The sequence below is a fragment of the Ovis aries genome, chromosome 26 (genome assembly GCF_016772045.2).
Source record: "Ovis aries strain OAR_USU_Benz2616 breed Rambouillet chromosome 26, ARS-UI_Ramb_v3.0, whole genome shotgun sequence".
Classification (NCBI taxonomy): Eukaryota; Metazoa; Chordata; class Mammalia; order Artiodactyla; family Bovidae; genus Ovis; species Ovis aries.
In genome coordinates this window covers 39,526,137-39,544,306 of record NC_056079.1, presented here as the reverse complement: position 1 = coordinate 39,544,306, position 18,170 = coordinate 39,526,137, and the positions used below count along the sequence as shown (strand labels likewise).

General features: G+C 49.6%; 2 protein-coding genes across 15 annotated transcripts in view; one reads left to right on the top strand and one right to left on the bottom strand.

Annotated features, from left to right (window-relative positions):
- Positions 1–8,784, top strand: part of RARB (retinoic acid receptor beta) — an 869,358-nt gene extending 860,574 nt beyond the window's left edge. For all 7 annotated transcript variants that reach the window (XM_042241494.2, XM_060407106.1, XM_027962678.3 and 4 more), the window contains 3 exons: positions 4,637–4,841; positions 5,821–5,979; positions 7,373–8,784. In XM_042241494.2, the coding sequence (XP_042097428.1) occupies positions 4,637–4,841; positions 5,821–5,979; positions 7,373–7,569 (561 nt within the window). In that variant the 3' untranslated portion in view covers positions 7,570–8,784. The remainder of the gene's footprint in view (positions 1–4,636; positions 4,842–5,820; positions 5,980–7,372) is intronic.
- A 48-nt stretch (positions 8,785–8,832) lies between these two features.
- The window catches only part of TOP2B (DNA topoisomerase II beta), a 96,165-nt gene continuing 86,827 nt past the window's right edge, over positions 8,833–18,170 (bottom strand). For 5 of the 8 annotated variants that reach the window (XM_060407104.1, XM_060407101.1, XM_027962625.3 and 2 more), the window contains 6 exons: positions 17,596–17,797; positions 16,624–16,703; positions 13,209–13,319; positions 11,687–11,806; positions 10,185–10,279; positions 8,833–9,318 (listed from right to left, as the gene is read on the bottom strand). In XM_060407104.1, coding sequence (XP_060263087.1) covers positions 9,154–9,318; positions 10,185–10,279; positions 11,687–11,806; positions 13,209–13,319; positions 16,624–16,703; positions 17,596–17,797 — 773 coding nt within the window. In that variant the 3' untranslated portion in view covers positions 8,833–9,153. The remainder of the gene's footprint in view (positions 9,319–10,184; positions 10,280–11,686; positions 11,807–13,208; positions 13,320–16,623; positions 16,704–17,595; positions 17,798–18,170) is intronic. The other 3 variants (XM_060407102.1, XM_042241492.2, XM_060407103.1) reach the window with 1 other exon arrangement.

The following is an 18,170-nucleotide window of genomic DNA, read 5'->3' as shown; positions in this document are numbered from 1 at the left end:
ATTCTTTTTGTTGCATTGGTGAATGGGATTGATTCCTTAACTTCTCTGATTTTCCATTGTTAGTATATAGAAATGCAAGTGATTTCTGGGTATTGATTTTGTGTCCTGCACCTTTGCTAAATTCACTGATGAGCTCTAGTAACTTTCTGATACCGTCTTTAGGGTTTTCTCTGTACAGTATCATGTCATCTGCAAACAGTGAGAGGTTTAATTCTTCTTTTCCAACCTAGATTCCTTTTATTTCATTTTCTTCTCTGATTGCTGAAGCTAGGACTTCCCAAAAGTATGTAGAATAATAGTGGTGAGCTTGTCACCCTTGTATTGTTCCTGATCTTAGAGGGAATGCTTTCATTTTTTCACTGTTGAGAATAATGTTTGCTGTGGGTTTATCATATATGGCCTTAACTACATTGAGGTAGGTTCCTTCTGTGCCCATTTTTTGAAGAGTTTTTATCATAAATGTGTGCTGAATTTTGTCAAAGGCTTTTTCTGCATCTATTGAGATTATCATATCTTTCAATTTGTTATTATGATATATCACATCAATTTTGCATATATTGAAGAATCCTTACATCCTTCAGATGAACCCAAATTGATCATGGTGTATGAGGTTTTCAATGTGTTGTTGGGATCTGTTTGGTAGGCTTTTGGTGCGGATGTTTGCGTCTGTGTTCACCGGTGACACCCGGCCCGTAGCTGTGTGTGTGCTGTCTTTGTCTGACCTTCTGGTGTGTCTTTCATTTCAGTGCCTGCGTTGCACAGCTTTCTGTCGCTTGAATTTTCTGGGTCTCTGTTAAACATGTGTATTTTATTGGTCTATTCTGTGTTCCTTTTCTGAGATCTTGGACCATCTTGAGGACCATTACTCTGAATTCTTTTTCAGACAGATTGCCTCTCTCTACCCCACTTAGTTATTTTTCTGGGGTTTCATCTTCTTCCTTTGTCTGAGACATATTTCTCTGCCATCTTATTTTTGCCCAACTTTCTGGGTTTGTGGTCTCCATTCCTCAAGGCAGAACCGTGATTCTTCTGGGTTCTGGTGTCTGCCCGGTGGAGGGTGAGGTTGGTTCTGGGACTTGTGCAGCCCTGCTGGTGGGAAGGGCTGGAGCCCGCCCACTAGGGGCCGCAGCTGGGTCTTGGCCCTGTGCTGGGAGGACCGTGTCAAGGGGTGCGCTTGAGGCAGCTGTGGGCTCAGTCGGCCTGCCGCCAGCGGGGCTGTCCTCTCGCCCGTCATTCGGCCTGAGGTGTCCCTGTGCTGGAACCCGCTGGCCAGGCCAGGCCTCAGTGCAGACGGCGGCCTCTGGGGGCGTCCACGGCCCCTCTCTCCCAGTGTCCTTGTGCCCCCGAGGCCCTCTCGAGCAGCCCGTGGTCTGGGCCACGCTCCCGTGGAGTCTGCTTTCGCTGGGTCTCAGTGCACGTGAGCCTTGTGTGCCTCCCGAGTGGAGGCCCTGGTGCCCCGAGTCCTGTGGAATCCTTGCAGTCAGGCCCCGCTGGCCTCCACAGCCAGATGCTCCGGGCTCCTCCTCCCAGCGCCAGGACCCCGGGCTGGGCAGTGGCCGTGGGGCTCTGGTGGTTGTGAGAGAATCTCAGTGGCATCGCTGTCCAGCGTGTGGGTCGGTGCCCCTCCCGCAGCAGGTGTGGGATTCGTTCGTTCTGTGGAAGTGTCCCTCCTCCCAGTCACTGGCGCTGCGTTGTCTTTGGAAGTGGAGTGTGTGTGTCAGTAGGTTCCAGGCCTCCAGCCGATGGTGGTTCGCAGTTAGCTGGTGAGCCCGGGCCCCTTCCACTCTGCAGACGTGTCTGCAGCCAACTGACCCTTCAGCACCTGCCGGGCTGGGGGCCACGGGCCGAGCCAGTGGCCGCGACGCCAGGGCCCGCGGTGGCCTGTTCATCTCGCCTGGCGTGCCTCCCTGAGCCTGACCTCAGGCTGGGCAGGGAGGGCCGGGCTCACCGCCCTGCGTTTCCTTCTCGGGCAGCCCCGTGCCGCAGGTCTCCGGGCGGCCGCTGTCCCGTGGGGCGGCCTCGTCACACCGCAGCCCCCGGGGTTACACGCTTCGATCAGGACCTGCCCCGATGGCCAGTCAGTGCAGAGAACGAGATGGTGAACGGGTGTTTTCTCTCCCAAAGCACTTAGAAATCGCCGGATTCCATACGCCCCTTGCAGGGGGTTAGCAGGTGGGAGAGGTTCCTCAGTAAGTGGGTGCCTGTTCGCTCGTCACTGCCGTGTGGCCACCTCGCTCGGTGCTGAGGGGACAGCAGGGCGTCCCCGTCGAAGGGTTCGCACTGCCGCGCGGCAGTGACAGCCCCGAGCCAGCCAGCTGGGCGGCATCCGTGGCTCAGGGCGCACAGGGGGAGCTGTGGGGGCACGGGTGCAGGCCGCGGGTGGGGGTGTGTGGCCGGGAGGGCCGGGCGCGTCCCGCTCTGTTCCCCGGGTGTGCGCTGTCCGTAGTCTGTGACCCCGAGACGCTGCCCAGACAGAGCCCCCGAGGACAGTCTCGTCCCGCAGCCCCCGCTGTTGGGAGCTCACGGCGGGGCTCTAGGAGGGTGGCCGTGGGTACTCGGGGGGCTGCCTCATCTGCAGGCCTGACCGGGGCGGCCGATGCTTCCAGGCCGGCTCATCACACTTGCCCAGAGGCTGCAGCTGCTGCTGAGCAGAGGGCTGGGCTGCTGGGGATGCGGCCGCCGCCTCCCATGGCCTTGTCACGGCCCGGCCGGCCCCTGCGCCCGTCTCAGGGCCAGGTCGCGGGCTGTGACCTTTGCAAGTGGGCTGAAGTTCCACTCCCTGGAGGAGGGGCCGCACAGAGTGGTTTCACACCGCCCCATGTGTTACACCTCAGCTCTTAAACAGTTTTATTTCATGGTTCAAAAAAAAAAAAGAAAGGGTGAAGTGGTATGAAGTGGTAGTTTTTAGGACTAGTGTTCCCTGCTCCCGAGGAGGTGACGGCGCGCTGAGCCCCAGGTAGCGGATCGGCTGCCCGCCGACCCGCGTGGAGGGTCGCAGGCCCAGCCGGTGCCGGGGAAGGCGGAGGCCGGGGTCTGGGGGCCCGCGGCGCTGGGACGACTGCGGCCGGCGTGTGAGGCCGTGCGCGGCTCTGCCCTGACCGCCCGCGGGGCGAGGAGGGCGCCTGCCCCGGGGACGGCCGGCCCGCCTGTGAGCGCTGCACCCCCGCCAGCCACTCGTCCGCAGCCCGGCCCTCCGGCGAGGGGCGGCCACCCCGAGAAGGGCTGGGTCTGCCGCCGGGGCTGTCGTGGGACGAGCCGGGGCTCCGGGCTGTGTCTCCGGGGCCCACGCCCTCCCCCGGCCCCGCGTTCTCCCCTCCCGACGCCGCTCTCCTTGGTCGGCGGTGGAATCGCTGCATCAGAACCGCTTGTCGTCTGGCCTGAGGAGCGAGGCCCCGCAGGGTGGAACGGGTTTCGGGGGAGCCTTGGGCGCCTTGCAGACCCCGGGGGGCTCTTATGCGCGGGAAGCTGCAGAGGCTCGTCTGGTGCCTCTTGGCCCCACCGGAAGCGAGGGTAGAGGCCCCGCGCCGTGAGCCTCTGTGGACTCCAGGACGCGGGTCCCCTCCCGCCGGGCACTGCCTGGCGTGTGACCTCGGCCCGTGATGTCCGGGCCCCTCCACGCTCTGACAGCGGGGCAGCTGCGGGCCTCCGTGGGAATGCCGCCTGAGCCCCTCCGGTGGTGTCATGGGGCCGCCACTCCCGGTGGGGAGGTCCCCGAGGAGGGCCACACCAGCTGGGGGCGGCAGACCCTCACGGGGCGGGAGGCCAGCTCCCCGAGAGGCGGCCGGGGTCTGGGGGCGGAGGCTGAGTGCCCAGGACCCATGTGCCCCAGGACAGGCTGGTGGCTGCAGGCTGGCGTGCCGGTGGTGTCTGCCTCCGGCGGATACTGCAGTTCGGGCCTTTACAGGCGCCCTGACCGGCGGTGGGGTGACCTTGGCCTGTAGGGCTGCTTCTCCAGGAGACCTTGCCAGGCCTCCGGGCTGAGCCCCCTCCCCGCTGTGGGGCTACCCTGCTGCCCCCCGCTGCGTCCAGCCCCTCTCTGGCTCAGCCTGTCCCCTGGGGTCACGGTCTCCGGACGGGGGTGTTCGGGGTGTCCCCCAGGTGGGGGGCCAGCCCCAGCTCAGCCCAGCCTTCCTGAGCCCGGAGCCCCTGGTCTGTAAGAAGCGTCATCAGCCCTCCAGCTCCTCGGCTATCGTAACGGAGAGCACGCGGAGCTCTGGCTTTGCGCTGGGTGCTTACAGTGTAAATGTTGGCCTTTTTTTTGGTGGACTGAGCTCTTCAAAAAAAAAACTGAGTCTTCCTCTTTTCATCCCCAGCACCTGGCGCAGTGCCTGGGATATAAGTAGGTACTCAGTGAATGTTTACTTGAGTCAAATGAATCACTTTTAGCATAAACAGATATTTCTCAAAATTTCTTGTGTCCTATTTATTATTCCCTAAATAAGGTTTTGCCCTTGTTTTGACGTGTGTGGTCTTTTGGAGGAAGAGCTGGAGCAGCGTTGGCACCCAAGGCGGGTGGGGGGGGGGGCCATCTGCCCTAGAGCCCTTGGAACCTTCCTGGGCTTCCCCCCCTGGGTCCCCGGAGAGGCTGTCAGGCCAGGCCCGTGCTGATGACCCAGCCGTGGTGGTTTCCTCCCAGATTCTCAGGATCTGCACCAGGTACACCCCAGAGCAAGACACCATGACGTTTTCGGATGGCCTGACCCTGAATCGAACCCAGATGCACAACGCCGGCTTTGGCCCTCTGACCGACCTGGTGTTCACCTTCGCCGGCCAGCTCCTGCCGCTGGAGATGGACGACGCGGAGACGGGCCTTCTCAGCGCCATCTGCCTGATCTGTGGAGGTATCACCGCCCAGAACACCCTCGTGAGAGTCCGTGGAGAGCAGCTCACACTTGTAAATTATGGGAGACTCTTCATCTCCACTTTGGAGTTATTTTGCATGGAAAGGACATGTGGATGAAACCAGGCATGCATGCTTAGAGTTTGTTGCATTTTTCCGTATTATTATAAGTTAAAGGCATTTGGGGTTTTCCTGCTCTGAAATACCAAAATGCTACTTCTGCATTGCACAGCTGCTGTTTTAAAGGTAGGATCAGACCATCGTAAAGTGAATTGCCTGGGGACATTCTTAGGATGAGTCAGGGAGCCTGCTGGTGCTGTTTGCCAAGGCGGGGACTAGGAAGTGTAGTCTCGCCATTGGCCCCCCCACCTCGAGAGGGCTGGTGTGAAGCCAGGTTCTATTTGGTGGTGACAGCCTCACTGGCTCACTAGGAGCCACTGCCTTTAATTGGGGGCTGGTTTACCTGCATTTTAACCATCTGGGTGAGGGCTCCTCTAATTCAGTTCAGTAGTGACATCTCCTGGTCAAGCGAAGTAATTCTCTGCTTGGGATAAAGGCCACCAGCCTTCCAAATGTGGTTTGACCAACAAGGGCAGTCATTTTCAAGTATCACAGCTTAAAACAGTGGCGTCTGTACGCTCAGTCATGTCCAACTCTTTTGTGACCCCTTGAACTCTATGCCGCCAGGCTCCTCCATCCGTGGGATTCTCCAGGCAAGAACCCTGGAGTGTGTTGCCATTTCCTCCAAGGGATCTTCCCGACCCGGGGATGGAACCCGTGTTTCCTTCAGTGGCAGGCGGGTGCTTTACCACTGAGCCACCTGGAAAGCCCAGAACAGCCGCACACACCTTCAAATGTGCTTATGGGATTGAATCGCAAGATTCATGTGAGGAGGTGGGGGCACGGGCAGGGACTCGCCAGAGTACAGAGCTCATTCTGTCCTGACCTCAATTATTTAATACCTTGTTTCTGGAATCCAGACCGTCAGGACCTTGAAGAACCAACAAAAGTAGATAAGCTACAAGAACCACTGCTGGAAGCACTAAAGATTTACATCAGAAAGAGACGGCCCAGCAAGCCTCACATGTTCCCAAAGATCCTGATGAAGATCACAGACCTCCGCAGCATCAGCGCGAAAGGTGCGTCCCGCCCGCCGCACCCCCCCGCCAGGTGGGCTGGCTGTCCTGACTGCTGCACTTGGCCTTTATAGAAGGGTTTTAATGCAGGGCGTTTGACCATAGGTACCTTTCTGTTATCATTTTGGAATTCATTTCTCATTCACAAAAAGAAGTAGGGTGCCTCCTCTTAAACCTCATACCTTAGCCCACGCAGTGATCTTAGCAGATTATGAGAAGGGCTTTACAGTTTCATGTGACTTAAGTGATTAGAAAAAGCGTTTCCAAGAGAACATGCTGCATGCCGGGTGACTGGCTCTGTCACTTTCTCGCTGCGTACGTTTCATTCCAGCTTTCCACACACTCTCTGGTTTGTGTGCACTTAATCCCAGTTTTTCCTGATCACCCAAACCTCACGAGAAAGTCAGCAGTGCTTCAGGCGCCCATTGCGGCCCCCTCTCTCCGCAGGCTGCCGGCCACCCTGGGTACAGGCAGGTTTGCTTGTGCACCTCTAAGAAAGGGGAGTTTTCCTCCTGGAGAGGTGTTCCTGTTCTTGCCTAGTGATTTCCAGTTTGCACGGCCACTGGGGCGGTTACAGAAGTGCGTGGAGCCACAAGCCGGCTGCGGGCGAGAGCAGAGCTATCCTGCCAGAGGGCAGGCCGGGCCGCGTCCCTGGGCGGACCTGCTGCTTCCCCTTCCCTGAGGACCGCTGAGCAGGGGGCAGGTCACGTTTCAGAAAGTGTGCTTAGAAGCACAGCACTCACGTTTGGCAGGCAGTTCCGGCCCCCGAGCCCCTTCTCAGAGGCCTGGGAGGACATGTAGTGCCGACCACTGGCGTCTTGAGGGCTTTGACCTCACAGCAGTGACGCTGCTGGGCCCGCGCTCGCCCGGCAATGCTTACGGGATGCGAGTCCTGTGACCCGCCTCGTCCACACGGGGGACTCGGGCGCTTGCAGTGTGGTTGGTGCCCCTGAGGCAGTGTGACGGATTTTACCCGGGTCTCCGGTGTTGCAGGCAGATTCTCTGCCGCCTGAGCCCCGAGCGAAGCCCTTCAGTGTTGAGGAGCCGCAGGTAGCGAGCGGCGGGGCTGCTGGCGCCCCCCTGGGCCCTCGGGTCCTGCCGCCTCTCCTGGGCGCTGCCGTCCTTTCACTGTTCTCAAGAGACGCTTCCTGGTCTCGCACCAGGAGCTTCTCTGTCAATGATGCTGAGTAAACACACACCAGGACTGTTTCCCAGAACTGGCCGAGTGGTGGAGTCGATCACATCTCCCATCCTCCCGTCTCCGCTGCTGCCCACAGAGGGAGCGGGGGTGTCTGGGCGCCGTCCCACGCGCAGGCCCGAGCGCCCTGAGCTCCCCCACCGTGAGGGGGTGAGAGCAGACCCGGGTATACTGGATTCTATTCTCTCTCTCTAAAAGGTGCAGAGCGTGTAATTACCTTGAAGATGGAAATCCCTGGCTCGATGCCGCCGCTCATTCAGGAAATGCTGGAGAACTCTGAAGGGCACGAGCCCTTGACCCCCAGCTCCAGCGGGCACACGGCGGAGCCCAGCCCCAGCGTCTCCCCCAGCTCCGTGGAGCACAGCGGCGTCGGCCAGTCCCCACTGCTGCAGTGAGACACTTTCTGGCTACTCCAACATTCCCGAGAACCTTCACTCCTGGGATTTAAAATGCAAGAAACATTTTTACTGCTGCTTAGTTTTTGGACTGAAAATATATTAAAACTCAAGAAGGACCAAGAAGTTTTCGTATGTATCAATATATACCCCTCGCTGTCTAACTTACCTAGAAGTACAAACTTTTTAAATTCTAAAAATCAGCCATTTCATGCAACCCCAAGCTAGTTAAAAGCCTCTATTTTCCCGTTTGAACACTCAAGATTGCATGGCAAAGACCCAGCCAGCTCGGTTCACCCTGGTCGCATTTCCGGAGACTCTGTACATACAGCAGTGCGGCTCTGCGCTCCCATGCGTCCGCGGCTCTTTCATGTCCACACTCCAGGTCACCAAGACCGCGGTCACGGAGCAGATTACTGTGCGTGTCCGGTTGAGAGAGGGTCGAAAGGATGCGTATTTTGCTTTCACAGAACAATCAAGACATCCAGGTAAGGAAGCGGAGTATTGAAGTGTGACGAGATAAGGCTAAAGATACTCTAATTCAGTTAGTGTAGACGCTTGTCCTTGCTCTTCGGATGCTCTCAAACCGCGTCTTATATTTCCTGTCGCCCAGTAAATGTATACAGGTCCGCTGCGCTGGCAGGAGAGCGTTCTCTATCAGTGTAACTGCCAGCTCAGTTATCAAACGCCATTTGTTCAGTTGTTGATGTCACTTTAAATTAAAAATGGTTTATTACTTGTTTAATGACATAACTACACAATTTTTTTTAAAGAGACATTTTTACAGTGATGATAGCCTCCAAGGCAGCAACACTGTTCAGTGTTAATACGTTTTTGTTTACCTGTTCACAAGCCATTACGGAGGATTCATGGGATGACGGCGGGCTGGTCTGCCACCTGTACCAGGTAACGCTGTGTCCTGAGAGGTAGGGGCTGACCTCCCGACCCCCCCACAAAGTCATGGGCAGAGTCTGCATCCTCGGGCCCGGTTCAGTCACTATGAGGTGGGATGGAGTGGTTCACAGACGCAAGTGTCAGTTTCTTAGTTCTCATTTAAGCACTAGTGGATTTTTTTTGATATATTAGCAAGTCTGTGATGTGCTTTCACTGGCTGTTTGTACATTGAGATCGTTTAACAGTGCTTTCTATGTTCATATGCTGTTTACCTTTTTCCATGGAGTCTCCTGGCAAAGAATAAAGTATATTTATTTTAAAGGTGTATGGGAGCTTTTACTGCACGTTCATCTTTAAAGAGACGGAGAACACAGTTCCATTTTTAATGTTTAAATTTCATTTCAAAAAGCAGGTCTGTAGTCTGCAATCGTGACAATTAAAATCTGTGCTAATGCACAAGTCTATAACAATTCTACAAGCCAGTCAGACAGTACAGGACATTTCAATGAGTAAAAAAGAGCATAAAACTGTATGTGTAAGAACAAAATGTTAAAAGGCCTACCACAATAATAAAAAACCATCAATTACATCACATTAAAATAAGCCAGATGTACAAAAGTCTGAGACAGAAAAGACAAAAAGAACAACACAAGTTATCTTCTGAGAACTGTTTCTGTGCTCGGTGGGCACTTAATTAAACATTGCAAAATCGACATCTTCCTCATCAGAGTCTGCAAAATATTTCACTTCTTTCCTCGCCCGGCCAGTCCGCGGCAGCGATGGTGGCTCAGTGGTGAGGTCTGAGGGGAAGAGGTCCACGTCTGAGTCCTCATCAAAAGAGGTTTTCTTCGGCTTCTGGGGTTTAAAAAAAAAAAAAGGTAAAACACCAAAGTTAAAGGACTAGTTATTCCTTCACTTATTTTGGGACATACGGAAAATAATGGTTCTTGTAATGCTAAGTAACTGAAGTGTGAGGCCCATTACCTAATTCTCTATGATAATAATACTTACACCATTACTTCTTTCTAACCTTATGTTACCCAGCAACTATGCACAGAAAAATAAAAATTCAGCTCACTGCTAAGTACCTGTCAACTCATGAGACGAGAACAAGACGGTGCACAGCAGGTGCACACAAGGTGCGTATTTATAAACGTGCAGAGAATGGTCACCAGGGAGGACCCCAGTCCCAGCAGACGGCTGGGTGGAAAGGGTCAGTGTAAAGACCACTACACAGCCAACAGCATCTGTTCGTATTTCTAAGTTTTAAAAGGAAGACAGAGAAAAGGGGGGCGTGTGATGTTGTTAATTTACCTAAAAGAGAGAGTGTACGTCTGGAGAAGCGTCAGGCTAATTGGGAAAATTATCCACAGTCAAATGACTTCAAGTTAGAAAATCAAATTGGTCCTTGTCAAATCAATTTGCAAAAAAGAAATAGCTTTTATTCGATCTGAAAATTAATATTTCAGTTAAGGAAGCATGTAACTTCTGCCACTGGAGGAAGTGGAGTACTCTTAAGTAAGCTAATTTATGCCACACTTGTATCCAAGAGATGGTCCTGATTATATAAATTTTATACCTGGATAACTTTTTAACCATAAACAAGCCCCCTATGGATAAGAGATGCTGGGTTAAAGCTGTATCAAGACATGATAGTAATAAGCAAACGAAGCCAGTTACACATCATCTTAAAACCATACATTAAAAGATGCTCCTATTACCTTGCTTGGTGGTTTGGAGGTTTTCCTGCCAGGATTGTAATCACCTTCATTTTCAGAACCAGATGCTTTCCTCTTCTTTGCCCCTCGGCCTTTACCTTAAAATGATACAAAGCAGTTTTTTCTCCCAAAGTTAAGTGCAGGATAAAAAGATAGATGCCAGAACCCACTTTCCTTCTTGGGAGCCCTGATCTCTTAGCGTGACTGACGTGGAAAAAGTCCGTCAGCAGCACTAGTCACGCCAACCCCAGAGCGTACGGTAGTTCACAACTACATTTAAACCAGTGGGGACGTCCTCGTGGCAGATTCTAATGACCAAGCCCCTAATGCATAAAACATCTGCACATCCCGTGGTGCTTGGGCGTGAAGCAAAAATCTTAAAGAGTATGCGGTACTAAAAATTAGTTCCTATTTGCCACAGACTAGTACTTTTAAAAATGTAATATGAATCACTAGGAAAGTAATACATGGTTTAAATGCCTACTCTAAATTTTACTTATCACACTAATAACAACCAGTTGCATATCCCATTTTAAGCAGCACAATCCTAAAGTAAGTCACCCCAGCATTAGTCATGAGAGCATCTGTCAAATCTCCACATTCCTTCTCAGATTAGAATCACCCCCCTGTAAGCCTAGTTTTTTCCTCTACCTCATTCTCACTGGAAGAAAGTGAAAGGTAAAACATGAATGGTTACCAAATGTTCCTACAGTGAAGCCGGAGACAGGAAATGGAAGTAAATGGCACCTCTAAATGTGTTAAAGTTCAGGAGCTATGGCTAGATTGTATGGTAAGAAAAGATAGCTATGTGGCCTTGGGATGTCACGTCTGATCAGATGAATCAGTAAGATGGCACTGTTTTAAGCCATGCACGTGAACAGGTCCACCTCCCAAGTCCCTGTTTCTCGTCTGCCCCCATTCTCCCTTGGGGCCACGTAGGTCTATCTCCTTACCCCAACCACCATTTTAAGAAATAGACACACTGACGCCAGTATCTTATCAGATGGTGAAATACAGAACCACTACCCTTAGAGAAGCCATGGATTCCGCTGAAAGCACCCCTGAGACCCACAGGCCACGGGGAGAGGAGCTGGTGCTGTGCCAGGAGGGGCCCCGAGGGCAGCTGTTTCCACCCCGAGACGAGGACGAGGCTCTGCCTGCCAGCCCTCCAGCCTCCTGCAAGGAGTCCCACACTTTAAGAGGAGCCCTCGCTGCCTTTTAAGGAATGACTTCCAGTGAGTCCCCTGCAGGGGGTCTTTGACCCATTCTCTGGTTGCAAGAGAGATCTTTGTTTCACAGATCAAGAAATTGAGGCTCACTGACTGGGCCAAACTGCTGTACACTTCCTTAGGATTCTAATTGAGCACTGATTCTTAGAACATTGTTTATTGAAGAGTAAAGAGACTTAAAACAGGTACCCAGTCTCTCTAACCTCAATAAGTAGAAGAAACAAAAGCTTTGCACATGGAATGTGTTGAGATAGTCACACAAAGGTAATCGCTCACCTTTTGGTGCTGTTTTCTTTGGAACGCCGAATTCAGAATCCGAGTCAGAGTTCACAGTCTCTACTTTCTTCTGTTTGGGGGCCCTCTTGGGCTTAGGGGCTGTATCTAAAGACGGTTTTCCTATTAAGCAAATGTCCATTTCACAGATCAATGTAATATACTTAACAACAACCCAAGCTGAATCCCGTAATGACAGGGTTTCTTACTGCTGACATGGAGATGAGTGGCCTTGCATAGTAAAATGGTCTCATCTGGTGCCAGCGTAAGGCAAATAACTGCTGATTGGTGACAGAATGCTTTTTTTATTATATGTAACTTGCCTTTTGATGATTCAAGTGACATTTTAAACAAGGGCCATTAAAGTGAGTGAGTAAGGGCGAGAGTAGGTCACCCCTGATTCTCCTGAGCCGGAGCCTCGGGGCAGGCGAGTGCCAGCTGTGCTGGCCTTAACACTGAACTCTTAACCTGTTAGGAGTGAACGGCTTGATGAAGGAAACAGACTTATCACTGGAAGAGGCACTGGCTCCAAGTGTTCAGGATGGCTCTCAGGTGTTGCCATCAAGATAAGATGCTTGCAGGGAAGTCTGAGCGCCCCAGAAGCCACCCTGACCCTCACACACACTGCAGTTAGGGCTGTCTGGGAGGTGATGTGTGAGGGCAGCTGGGAATGGGTGGGGTGTGGAGCCTGCCATCACTCTGAACGCTTCACCGCACAAGACTGAGAGCTGGTGTGAAACCAGAGTGAGCTAGCCTGAGGGCAAGAGCCCCGAGACAAACCAGCTTCCCTCAGTCACTGGTGAAGGGGCAGGTACAGCCCCGCGGAGGAGAGTCCGCCCATGAAGAGAGGGACGAGGGCGTGCGGGCGAGAACCCATGAGCCAAACGATTTCTCACCACAGCCCTGGTGTGTGCAGAGGAAGCAGGGCCTCCCCTTGCTTGTCTGCCCCTCTAACACGTGTATCTACCGTGGTGGTCTGTGTGCCGCCTTTCTCAGATGCTAAAGGGACATTCCAGACTGTTTACTGACTTGCTGGGTGAGTAGACCCGGAGCACTAACACTGGCCTCCTCTGAGGGGTGTGCCTTAGTGCTAGTAACAGATTCATGACTCAACTCAGCCTGTTGATAAACAACCTAAGGTTATGGAAAAGAAAGAAGCTACCTGACTCAAAAAAGGACACCAGGGACTGACCAGTGGCTCCCCGGATGAGTGAAGGCAGGCCCCACACAACACAACCGGCTGCGCTAGGGACGAACTCTCACTACAGGACACCTGCACTAGAAAGCTGTCTCTTGATATCAGTACATGGGATTATTCTATAAGAGCTTTAAAATGAGATCTTACAGACATTTTAATAATTACCTCAATAGTTACGAAAACCAGAGGGATTTTCTGTATATACATTTATACTTTATAGCTATTTTCTATTGAAATACTAGTGCAATTAGTTTCGAATTGTATTAAATTTCCTTTGAAATCAACTATATACGGTTTATGTGATGCTTAACAAAAATAAGTACATACCCTTTTTAGCAGCTACTGTTTTACTTGGAACTTTTTCTGTTTGCTTCAGACCAAATGATGGTGAAAATACAGAAGCAGAATCTTCTTCATTACTGTCAAATTTAGCTGAATCTAAAAATCAGTCATTTTTTTAGTAAAGAGATTCTGTAAGGACCACTAAGTAGTTAAACTTCATCTTTACTGATGACACCTCTAGCTAGATAGTAAACATATGTTTCTGTTTTGTGATCATATAGTCCACAATGTACAAACAGCAGAAATAAAAATATTACAGTGTTGTATTTCAAAAATGTTAACTCGGTAAAACCACATAGAAATGCACAGAGTAATAAAAATTCTTAATACTCCCAAATGCTAATCATTTTAAACTGGTCAATTCAAAAATACTGATTTTAAAATGAGGTATTTAATAAAAGTTCTCACTGTGATTATTTTAGTATATACACAGCTAATTAACTATTTCATGAATATCAGTAACAACATTCACCAATCTTACACCCTTAAAGTTTAACTTAAAAGGCAAGTAGGTACCTTCAGTTACTTTTACACTCAATTTAATCAGTTTTTCCCTCCATCCTTCCTTTTCTCAAACCAAAAAGGTACTCTTAAAATGGCAACTTGGATGTGAGTGAGACTTTTATATGGCTGTTCTGACAGGCTTTCTCTACATACACCTTAGAACATGTACCAGGTCTGTGTATGTCTGTCTACGCGTATGACATCACCAGATGGTCACATTGGGATCAGACTGATGATGCTCTGCAACCGAAGCAGCAGCTCTGCATCCAGAAAAAGAAGAGCGGGAGCTGACTGTGGCTCAGATCATCAGCTCCTTATCACAAAATTCAGGCTCAAACTGAAGAAAGCAGGGAAAACCACTAGGCCATTCAAGTAGGACCTGAATCTAATCTCTTAGGATTATACAGTGGAGGTGACAAACATATAAGGGCTTGGACCTGGTAGAGCACCTAAAGAACTGTGGGGGCTCGTGACCCTGTACAGGAGGCAGTGGTCAAAAGCATCCAAAAGGAAAATGCAAGACAGCAGTGTGGCTGTCTGAGGAGGCCTTACAAACAGCGGAGAGAATGTGAGAAGCAAAAGGCAAGGGGGAGAGGGAAAGACACCCGGCTGAGTGAAGAGTTCCAGAGAACAGCAAAGACAGCTAAGAAAGGCTTAAGTGAACAGTGCAAAGACATAGAGGAAAACCAGAGAATGGGAAAGACTAGGGATCTCTTCAAGAAAACTGGAGATATCAAGGGAACATTCCATACAAGGATGGGCATGATAAAGGACAGAAACGGTAAGGATCTAACAGAACAGACTAAGAAGAGGTGGCAAGAATACACAGAAGAACTATACAAAAAATGACCCTTAATGACCCAGATAACTGCCATGGTGTGTGGTCTCTCACCTAGGACCAGGCATCCTGCAGTGTGAAGTCAAGTGCCCCTTAGAAAGCATCACTATAAACAAAGCTAGTAGAGGTGATGGAACTCCAGCTGAGCTACTTAAACCCTAAATGATAATGCCATTCAAGTGCTGCACTCAGTATGTCAGCGAGTTTGGGAAACTCAGCAGTGGCCACAGAACTGGAAAAGGCCAGTTTTCATTTCCGTGCCAAAGAAGGGCAGCGCCAAAGAAAGTTCAGACTGCTGCACAACTGCACTCGTTTCACACGCTAGCAATGTTATGCTCAAAATCCTTCAAGTTAGGCTGCAGCAGTGTATGAACCGAGAACTTCCAGATACACAAGCTGGATCTAGAAAAGGCAGAGGAGCCAGGGATCAAACTGCCAATGTTCATCGGCTCATAAGAGAAAGCAAGGGAATTCTAGAAAAACGTCTTCAGTTTCACTAACTACGCTAAAGCCTTCTGACTGTGTGGATCACAACAAACTCTGGAAAATTCTTAAAGAGATGGGAATATCAGACCACCTTTCCTGTCTCCTGAGAAACAGGTATGCAGGTTAAGAAGTAACAGTCAGCACCAGACATGGAATGATGAACTGGTTCAAAATTGGAAAAGGAGTACATCAATCCTGTATATTGTTACCCTGCTTAAACTTATATGCAGAGTATATCATGTGAAATGCTGGGGTGGATGAAGCACAAGCTGGAATCAAGATTGCTGGAGAAATACCAATAACCTCAGATATGCAGATGATACCACTCTAATGACAGTGAAGTGGAGCTAAAGAGCCTTTTGATGAGGGTGAAAGACGAGATGGAAAAAGTTGGCATGAAACAACTCTCAAAAAATTTACATCATGGCATCCGGTCCCATCACTTCATGGCAAATAGATGGGGAAAAGTGGAAACAGACATTTTATTTTCTTGGGCTCCAAAATCACTGTGGATGGTGGCTGCAGCCATGAAATTAAAAGGCACTTGCTCCTTGTAAGGAAAGCTATGACAAACCTAGGCAGCATATCAAAAAGCAGAGACCTTACTTTGCCAACAAAGGTCTATATAGTCAAACTATGGTTTTTCCAATGGTCATGTATGGATGTAAGACTTGGACCATAAAGAAAGCTGAGCACCGCAGAATTGATGCTTTCAACTTGTGCTGGAGAAGACTCTTGAGAGTCCCTTGGACAGCAAGGAGATCAAATCAGTCAATCCTAAAGGAATTCATTGGAAGGGCTGAAGCGCCAATACTTTGGCTACATGATGTGAAGAGCTAACTCGTTGGAAAAGACCCTGATGCTGGGAAAGACTGAGGGCAGGAGGAGAAGGGGGCAAGAGAGGATGAGATGGTTGGATGGCATCACTGACTCAATGGACATGAGTTTGAGCAAGCTCCAGGACATAGTGAAGGACAGGAAAGTCTGGCCCGCTGCAGTCCTTGGGGTCACAGAGAGTCAGACACACTCAGCAACTGAATGATGACAGCCTACGTGTCTGTCTAGCTACATGGATGAGTATTTAAAACATGGAAAATGGTAACTCAAATATAACTAGATTTGTTTTGACCTTAGAAATTCTATACACAAATGTAGGCAATTTTTAAAAGTATGCACACTGATTAAATTTGCTTCTATGAAGGTTTTGTCTTATAGCTACTAGAATTTAGTAAAACGAACTGGCATATTGGTAGGCCTGTAGCTTTAAAAATCCTGTCATAAACCTACTCTCACTGCTGTGAAAATTTTCAGCCTTCCAATGTTTCTGTCTATACTTTTTTCTCCTTAAAACACTCACACTCCTTACCCCTCACCCACACAACCATGTCAGCACCTGCCTCTCCACCTGAGTGCTTCCATAATGCCAATACTGACCATTCAGTTAGAAATCACATCAGGAAAAAATAAACCTTATTACATTGAAGAAAATGTAAAGAGAAAGTAAGTTTACTACTCAAAAAAAGCCATAGCAATAATATGTAAATAGACAATGAAAAGATGAAATGAGCATACCATCTTCTGACTTCTGAGAGTATGAAGGAAAAGAGAAGAGAGTCCCAAAATCCTGGCTCTTCTTGTCGTGGGAAGACTTTCTATTAAAGAAAAAGAAATCAATCACCTATCAGTCACTATCTCAACCTGAAGAGTTTATATATATGTACTGCAAGGTTATAACTACAGAACAGTCTAGCCCTCTCATGTTTCTCTTTGTAAAACCAGGGCAACCATACTCCTTTTTGCTCTCTCATAAGCATTAGTGCGCATACACAGACACCAGAAAAAGCAATTACTTAACAGAAAAGCAAAAGTTCCAAGTTAATCAAAATACCACTAAGTTCTGTGGTTGACAGAACCACTTCAGAATTTAACACCAGTAAAGTGGCAAAAATCCAAGAAGAAAGTCCGTCTCCATCAGAGGAGGCAATAATCTGATTTCTCATACTTTACTGCGTGTGGTAAAATACTTCCTTAAAAATCTGAAATAGTTGCAAACTTCATATCCTACATGTCCCTGCTGCGACACAGCAGAGCAAGAAAAGTCAACCACGACCAAAGCAAAGGAGGCAAAGTGACCTCCCGATTCTAGCGACACCCTAACTTTCCTCGAACCAGGGTTGTCAAGGTATGTCCCATACACCTGCTGCCTAACTTTTTAAATGGAATTTTACTGGAACACAAATACACGCATCCATTCACGTATCATTTATGGCTGCTTTTTTGCTACAGTGGCAGTATTGAGTAGTCAAGAGACCATATGGCCTGCAAAGCCTAAAATGTTTACTATTTCAAATTTGTATGGAAAACATTTGCCACCCTATGCTCTCAACTATAAGGACAGTTATGGAAACAGCTACAATATTAACCAGATTTATTCCTTCATGGGGCGGGCCTTCCCCAGAACAGTAACAGTTTCTTGGTGCTTCCTGTGATGCCAAGATACCTGACTGCGCCGTGTCACTGAAGAGCTGTTGCTGTGTTACTTACTCTGGGGTAGCCTTCGATTTGCCTGGTGAGAACGTGTATTCATCTTTATCTAGGCCATCTGAAGGGACAAACTCATCTTCTCCATCATTTGTTATGGGAGATGCTTTAACTTTCAATTCCTCTAAATCATTATTGTCATCATCATCATCGGCGTCTTCATCCTCTTCTTCTGAGAAATCAAATGTATACTTTGGCCGTTCAGCTAGGACAAAAAAAAAAAAATGACTTTAAACCCAGCTTTATCAAAGTGAAATATTATTCCAAACCATACACTTGAAAAATAATCCAGCAGTCTCTGAACACATGCAAGAGAAAAAGACAAGCATTAGAGAATAAAAGTGCCCAAGTTTGGCCTCAGTTACTCGGATGGTCTTAACGTCTAGCCTGCACTCCCAGGGGGCCCTGGGGTCCTGCTCAGCTGTCAGAGAACACAACGTGATCCTGATGAGAGCGTCAGGATGCTGCTTTTCACACTTAAACGTTACTCCAAACAGTGAGGAAAGGGCACATGGCCACTGTAAAAGTGACTACTAATATGCGACTCCCCCATTTCTGCAATTACAAAAGACAACCTG